The sequence below is a fragment of the Cucurbita maxima genome, unplaced genomic scaffold (assembly GCF_002738345.1).
Source record: "Cucurbita maxima cultivar Rimu unplaced genomic scaffold, Cmax_1.0 Cma_Scf00021, whole genome shotgun sequence".
Taxonomy (NCBI): domain Eukaryota; kingdom Viridiplantae; phylum Streptophyta; class Magnoliopsida; order Cucurbitales; family Cucurbitaceae; genus Cucurbita; species Cucurbita maxima.
The window spans coordinates 1,095,194-1,103,172 of NW_019272037.1; the positions used below are offsets into that span (position 1 = coordinate 1,095,194).

A 7,979-nucleotide genomic window follows, 5' to 3' on the forward strand; every position below is an offset into this window, starting at 1 on the left:
TTTTTTTTTTTTTTTTTTTTTTTTTTTTGATAAAAATGTATATTTCTAATTAGAAACTTAAATTTTTAATTTTATATCTAACATAATTATAAAATTAAATAATGTAAAATTGGTCAAATCCTTTGGACAAAACAATAAAAAAAGACCAAAGTTTTCAAAAAAGAAAGTTATTTCAAAAAAGAAGTTATGTATCCTTTGATATTAGGCTACCGTCCAATTCATAAAGGATATCTTGGCGTATGGTCTTTGATGAATTGCTTTTGATTACCGAAAACACTAAAGCTCAATGAAACAAGAGATGGAGGCCTACATTCATCTCCACAACTAGAAGGTGTACATAGCTATGAGATCACACATCGATTGGAGAAAAGAACAAAACATTCTTTATATAGATATAATAGACACATTATAAAATCGAGAGGTTGACGACGATACAAGCCAAAACGAACAATATTTGTTAGTGGTGAATTTAAGCTATTACAATAACAAAATCACCCAGCTTCATTACTCATCTCTATGAGTTGAAGCAGGCACCGAGCAGCATGGTTTGAGAGGTTCTCACAATACCTCCCCAACACAAGACTGCCTAACCCTTACTCTACTCCCCCTCTTTGTTCATAGAGATTCAACACACTAACATGGATCGCCGTGTTTGAGAGGCTCTCGCATTACTTCCTTGGCATAGAGATTCAACACACTAGCATGGATCGCCATAACACAATCCAAAGATCTAAAAGTAGTCAAACGAAATACATCAAAGGCACACTTGGAATGGTTTAATCTTAAACAAAAAGGGTTCACAGAATCTTTATGGTTCTTCTGATGGAGATTGGGTAGGATGCCCCAACACTAGAAGAAGCACATCAGAATCATATATATTCCTAAGAGAAAATTGCATATCGTGGAGCTTACCAAAGCAAACCACAGTGGTGTCATGAGTTGAACTCACCTAGATTATGTTCTTACTAAGGGATGTCAGAATTCAACTGCTAAAACCTCCACAACTCCTATACATATGGTAAAATCCGTTCTTCCATACCATACACAGAAATTTTGTCGCTCGTGGCCACCTAATTACCAAATTTGTGTCATCCACAAATCATGTAGTTGTTATATTCACCAAAGCACTACCTAAGGCAAACTTCAAGGATCTAAGGAGCAAATTAGGAGCGTATAAGATACCCACCGGAAAGAAGCAATTTTGAGAGTGTTATTTACAAACTGTCAAGACAAAATGGCAGTAAATCTCTCACAAATTAAACTTCTGATATGAGAAGGATTAGATGAACAGAGTGAAACTCTTTTACCATTGTTCAGATATTTAGATATGGTATTAAGAATGAATAAAACACAGATACAAATATTATTTTATTCTGCAAAAACTTTATTCACGTATAGAAACAATATTTGATTATTTATGGATGGAACCACAATACAGAGTTCAAATATGCTGCTGTCAGTAAGCAGGGAGAACTTCTTGGCTAAATCAAATGACAGAAAAAACACCATATGAGTTTAAAATCAAGGTACATGACTGTATTATCCACTATCTCAAACTTCAACCCAACATAAAACAACTTCCACAGAAACATAATTACCTCGGCTTCGAGACACTTGCACTTGCACCTGCAATAGAGAGAAACATGTTTATTCTTTTGTATTCCTTTTCTTCAACCAAAACCATTAATGTTATAATCAAGCCACAACAGCAGGGTGCTGCCATTTGTATGCACAGATTCAAGATAGCCTCATACTATCAAGTGAAATTAAATGTCTCCTAATTAGCTGTGCATGGTGAGGGAGGGGAGCTTTGTAGAGGGCGATTAGCTATTTTGTGGATAGATCATTTTGCAAGAGAAAATTAGAGGATGATTGAAAGGGAGAATACTCATTCTTGTATTCCTTGTCTTTGGTTTTGCATTGGATGTGCATGTATGTGTGCGTGTATGTCTATTGGACCCAGATCCTGGTTATCTACCGTTCACTAAAATATATAGCGAACAGTCGGTTCTAAAGATGTCGATTTAGAATGCATATCAAATCTGTGTGAATTTACAATACCTGAAGAGACACATAAACCTAGAGGGTGCAAAAAGAAAGCACGAAAGAATCAAACAGAAGTTTATGAGCGAATTACGAACCACTATCTCCTTCGTCTGCATCCTCTTCATGTTTCCAGACAATGTCTTTCAGCCCAGTTTTGAGGTTCTTATAAAACTGAAAACAATGGCATATCACATTTAAATATTAAAAAGAATCCCAAAGCACTCAGCCAATTAAACAGGTTTCTTTCTACAGAGACTCTAAAATTGCTTATACTTCAGGGTTGCTGATAATTTTCATTTCACTTGGGATATATAATTGCTTTGATTCAATGCACATGGACTTCTGAAAACATGTGAAGGTCAAAATCACTGGACCGAACAGAATCAGGTTTATTAAGGAATCACATATACCTAACGACAGATGTTTTAGTCTCTTAGATACCAAGAGTTCATTAATGGTGATCCTACCTTGTGAAATTCTAATGTATCTCCTCCCGCCTTGCGGAGCTCAACCATGTACAGCGACGGAGCAACCTCATAAATCTGAAAATAATACCATCATAACTCAACTAATACTTGGCATACAATAGAAGCTTCTAAATATAAAGAAGTAAAAAGAGAAGCACCTCTGTTGCAACTGATAAATGCCCTTTACGACCTGTTTTTTCGCCTTGAAGTTTCATCTGCAAGGAATGCATCAGATTAAGATATACTCAGAAGACAGAATTTTGGAAGGAAATCAAATTTTAATGCATAAAAAAATAATTGTTAATGACTTTGATAAACTAAAGAGTCGGCATTGGTATCCATCATGTCCTCCACAACTTGCATTTCTTTTTCCAAATTTATCATCATCAACTTTATAAGGAAAAATATTTACCTTGTAGTTATTTTTCTTCACATCAAAACCCAAAGGTGCTGCAGTTTCCTCAATTTTAGAAAGGATCTCTTTCGCAGGTCGATTGGATGTGAACCTTGTTTCTCGTTTAACAAGCCCCTGGTACAACAATTTTCATCAACTCATTTCAAATTCAAAAGTAATGTTTGTGAACAAATCATCACAAAAGAAGTTGGTAGGTATGGATAGCTCAACTATTAGATTGCAGTTTAACATTTTTCATAGCTAGAAGTAAAAACTATTTCATTGAAGAGATACAATGTGAAAGATTGTCTATATTGAAGTACTAGAAGGAAACACACCATTTGTTTCTCAAAAAGAGAACTGAGGTTAAGGCCTTGAGATTTAGAGATGAGCTCGAATGCATTCATCGTAAGAGGGGCTGCAGGTCTTTCCTCTTTCCTTTCCACTACGAGATTACCCGAAACCTGAATGTCAAGGGCAATATGAAGATCCTGCTTAAAATGATGGATTAGAAATACCCAATTGTAGTTTGCTTACCCCTGTTTCGTTGAAGATAGCATCCACATCATCCAGACTAATATCAGCTTGTTCAAAAGTGGGGGGCTTATAACCTTTTCTAAACCATTCATTTTCAATGACCTCTGGAATGGTAATTCTCTGTTGCAAAAGTCAAGCTGGTATATTAAACATTAAATAATGGGACACCCGTTTATTAGTCGATAATAAGCAGCTGTAATTTTTAGAAATACATAAACACATGAACTATAAAATTTTCTTATTGTATAATAATGATACATATTTTTTAAAAAACGCATTGTTTCTATGTCAGTGTCATAACTGTCCCATAATCTTTGTACTTGAAGAGGAAAAATTCTAAACCGCAGATAACTAGAAAGCAGTCAAACCAAATTGAGAAAGGGGTCAGAACTCACCGTAGCGGGATTGGGATCCAAAATTCTTTTGATTAATTTCTTTGCGTTTGTAGAGAACCATGGTGGACAAGTGAACTCAGCCTTGTGTATCTGATGATAGAATGAACGTGGAACTTAACAAAGAACCATTCAATGGCATACAATCAAGGAACTTGACGTATAGTCGGGGAACACTACAGAACTTGAAATCTTTTTCATCGTAGTTATCCAAAAAAGAACGGTACTCAAGAACAGAGAACCAGTCATACATACACGCGCATATACATAAACAAGTAGTTAAACAAATAAACATTGTAGTTGTCAAGGTAATTTTTTATCCCGGATTGATGCTTAACCAAGAATGGACAGTTGCAGGTTTAAGAGAGTAAAAGAACAATTGTCAAGTTTGAAGGATTCTTATCCCTAGTCAGAAAATTTTCAATCATGTTAACAGAAGGAAGTGTAAAGAGATAAAAAAAGAAGGCAACATGATGATTTTACAGGAATATAACATGGTTCAAGTAAATTTTAGCAGAAAACCCATCAGAGGTACTAATCTGGTTGTACCTATGCATAAAAATTAGACAATTTGAAGAGACAAAGGGTATATAACCATACACTTAACTCTCAGTGGTTTTTTTATATTTACGGAAGGAACAAGCATATTTTAATTCATTAATCCATTTTCCCATCCTATTTTTTTAAAAAAGGCACAGATCTATGTCAGCTAAGGGAAAACACCTGGAGTTATGATTCTTCCAAGAAATGCCAATGCCTGAAATCCTAGTTTAATCAAATTAGAATGGCTGACTAAGGACAAGACAGAGCGGTAAAAATAGTTTGGGTGAGTCCTAAAGTTACTTGAAAAAAACGTTATTTATTTTCTTATAATTCAAGACAAAATATGAAAACAAATAAGGTTTAAAACTTTGGTGAAAATAAGTTCTTTTTATCTTTTCTTTTTCATGTTGCCTGTGGGAGATTCAGGAAAGGGAGACTTGCCTTCTTATACAACGCAACCAGGTTGGAATCTTCAAAGGGTAAATAACCAGCCATCAAAACGAAAAGAATTACACCGCATGACCATAAGTCAGCCTTTGCCCCGTCATAGCCTTTATTATTGATCACCTAAAATACACATTTAAATGGATTAGCTGTATGTAAACGAACAAATTATACTCAAACCAACATTTAACAGAATATACCTCAGGAGCAACATAGTTTGGTGTTCCACAAGTTGTGTGCAGTAATCCATCTTCCTGAAATAGAGTATCGAAAATCAGTTACCAATATTTCGATCACAAAATTAAGGAAAGATGGTCATTACAGAAATTGAGAAGTAAACATTTCACGTAGTTGAGCTTTTTTGAGTGCTAGGGATGCTTATTTTGGACTTCAAATAAGATCACAAAACTACAGTAACTATATAATAAATTAAATCTCGCCAAGCTCACCCGAACTTGCTGAGGTAGTGCACTCAAACCAAAATCTGAAACTTTAAGAACGCCATTAGCATCAAGCAGCAAATTCTCTGGCTGAGATTGTAAATCATATTAACATTTGAATCTAGTATCATCTAAAAAATTTTGCTTTCAATGTCTCGAGTCAGTTGAGAGGTTCTCATAAATATTTTAAATAAATGCACCTTTAGATCTCTGTGAAAAACACCTCGGCTATGACAATAATCCACAGCATTAATAAGCTGCTGAAAATACTTTCTTGCTTCATCTTCCTTCATCCTGCCTCTGCTAACCTAATCCCAAAATAATAAACAAGAAATTAGGGGGAAGAAAAAAAGAAGTAAAGCAACCACCCAAAGATTGTTCACATGCACGAGGCAGAATACTGAAGCAATCACAATCTTACTATCTTATCAAATAGTTCCCCACCAGTGACAAACTCCAACACAATATATATTTTGGTCTTGCTAGCCATCACCTACACAAAAGATCTGCTAGATGTCATCTCAGATGCAAAATGTACATCAAATAACAGTCCGATAACATAAGTAACCTTAAGGAAATAGTACGAAAAAATGAGAGCATTAAAATATAGTTTAAAAAACAACACACGAGGCTAACCTCAAACATACGGATAACATTTGGATGCCTAATTAATTTCATTGTTGCTATCTCGCGTTTAATCTGCATAAAGCAACCAGAGGAATGAATAATAATACATAATCATAAACTTATGTGCTACGAACTCGTTCTAAATAAAATATATAGACCTTCCAACGATTAAAAGAAAATATGTAAAGCAAAAGCCTAAGCTAGCATAAGTTGACAATACCGGTGGCACTGTAACAACTGCCCCCTAATTCAATCAGTTTCTAACAGCAAGATGTTTTTTCTTTAAAATCAGTGAGTTGAGATCAACTAATGCGTGGAACTACTCAAATTCCTTATTATTTACATTGGCTCTTATTAACCACCAGAAACAATCCTCGTGGTTACAATGCTCAAAAGTTCTCATCTCACGTAATGCTTTTACGATGCTCAAAACCATGAGGGCCTCTTGGGGTTCTAACCAGAGAGCATACAATGCCAAATTCTCATAGTCTCTCCTCCAATTCTCTTGATATTAAGAATTAGAAATAAGGAAAAAAAGGATTTCCATCAAGTAAAATCACAAATTGGCAAATGGCTCCATCCCGTTGAAACAAATTCAGAATCAGTAGGTGATATGCCATGAAATGGCAATCAAATAACTTCTTTCTTGGAGTCGATTTGATCGTGCGTCAGAAAGTTAAGCGTCTGCTAATATATACAGATTGGTGCCGTAAGTTCGATGTTAACAAACAGAAGTTCCAAGTCAAAATTCCAAACCATGTTCTTTCAAATTCTTTAAGATCCAAAAAGAGAAATAGTAAACAATTACCCCAACTGGTTACTTCGTCAGAAAGAGACAAAAGCACAAGTTGGCGTTCGAACTTTTGACCTCTTCTAACTTTCTCCTCAACGTTCTCGGCAACCAAACATTAGATTAGACAAACAATCAAGCCATATGCTTAAACAATCAAGGGGAAAAAAAAGGAAATCTTGTAAATACCTGACTGATCATCTTGTGCTTAAGAACTTTCTCCTTGTCGAGAATTTTGATCGCCACGTTGTCGTCGGTCTCCGTGTTCCGAGCAAACTTGACCTTGGCGAAGTTTCCTTCACCTAGGGTTCTACCCAACTCGTATTTTCCCACGCGGGTTCTACCACCATTGCTCGAACTCGAGGCCTTCAACCTTCCACCGCCGCTGTCCATTTCCGATGATCCTCTTCTCTCTGTCTCTTTCTCTTGTATCTCTCTCTCTCTCTCTAGATCCTTCCGATCAAGACCTCTTCTTCTTACAGGGTTGCCATATCTGAGACTTCATCATCCTCATATTTCCCTTTTCCTTCTTTAATAAGATTCTCTCTCTCTCCCACCACCCCACCCCTCCCCCCCCCAAAGTACAAGAATCAAAATCAGGCAAAAGCCGAGAAAGATTGGTGGAAGAAAACGAAAATCAATGATGGGGGAAAAGGAAAGAGATAATTGTACCCACCGTCAGATCAGAAAAACCACCCATTGAATTCGGGGAGAATCGATGGACCATATAAAATCAAACAAGGAAAATGACCGGATTCGCAGCAGGCAACAACCCAAGAATCAAAAAAGAAGATAAAACAACAAGAATCAAAGTGGGAATTTCATCAACAGTAATTCCTAAAACAAGAAACAACACCAAATTCAATAAGGAAAACGATTGAATGGAACCAGTAAATTCAAAAAACGGAATCGCCTTTGTGATGAACTCCAGAAAAATCTGTAAATTGTGAGGAAAATTAATCTCATTGGGAACATGGAAGCCTGAAACAAGCTAGGTTTAGTAAGAAAAGTCAAATCCCCATTGTTCCACTCAAGTTTATTTTAATATTTTTAAAAAAATTATTATAACCATTAAAAAAAAATTGAAACATTATTAGGTTAAAATATTCTAAATAAATACTCTTAAATCTTACCATGTTAGATTTGAAAAAGATACTCATAAAAATATATTTATATTTTTTATATATAATGTCCTTCTTTATCCTTAAATAAATAAATGATAATGGAATAATAAACCAATAGAAATGCGACAGATAGGAAATTAAAATTAATTGGATACAAATATTCAATATTATCTAC

The 7,979-nt window shown here is 35.2% G+C and overlaps 1 protein-coding gene across 5 annotated transcripts; it reads right to left on the minus strand.

The window, feature by feature from the left end:
* Positions 1–1,340: 1,340 nt before the first annotated feature.
* Positions 1,341–7,700, minus strand: LOC111495557 (CBL-interacting serine/threonine-protein kinase 23-like). Of its 5 annotated transcripts, none has more exons than XM_023145652.1 (16): positions 6,870–6,891; positions 5,900–5,962; positions 5,685–5,769; positions 5,464–5,571; positions 5,273–5,353; positions 5,024–5,077; positions 4,821–4,946; positions 3,840–3,929; positions 3,445–3,564; positions 3,246–3,371; positions 2,926–3,042; positions 2,672–2,728; positions 2,514–2,588; positions 2,141–2,217; positions 1,599–1,631; positions 1,341–1,481 (listed from the first exon to the last, which is right to left on the minus strand). In XM_023145652.1, exons 3-16 carry the CDS (start codon positions 5,751–5,753, stop codon positions 1,457–1,459), a joined length of 1,158 nt encoding a protein of 385 aa, XP_023001420.1. In that variant the 5' UTR covers positions 5,754–5,769; positions 5,900–5,962; positions 6,870–6,891; the 3' UTR covers positions 1,341–1,456. The 5 variants fall into 5 exon arrangements, with proteins under 5 accessions (XP_023001420.1, XP_023001417.1, XP_023001416.1 ...); XM_023145649.1 differs by having other exon boundaries at positions 1,347–1,481; positions 1,599–1,626; positions 2,142–2,217; positions 5,685–5,756; positions 6,870–7,700; XM_023145648.1 differs by having other exon boundaries at positions 1,347–1,481; positions 5,685–5,756; positions 6,870–7,700.
* Positions 7,701–7,979: the final 279 nt, after the last annotated feature.

Bases quoted from the DNA above. Each gene is read 5' to 3' on its own strand.
- LOC111495557 (XM_023145648.1), bottom strand. From the start codon at position 7,073: ATGGACAGCGGCGGTGGAAGGTTGAAGGCCTCGAGTTCGAGCAATGGT. The intron at 5,963-6,869 runs GTATTTACAAGA...TGCTTTATGCAG, and splicing joins AGCACAAGATGATCAGTCAG to ATTAAACGCGAGATAGCAAC. The intron at 1,632-2,140 runs TTCGTAATTCGC...GTTTCTCTCTAT, and splicing joins GCAGACGAAGGAGATAGTGG to TGCAGGTGCAAGTGCAAGTG.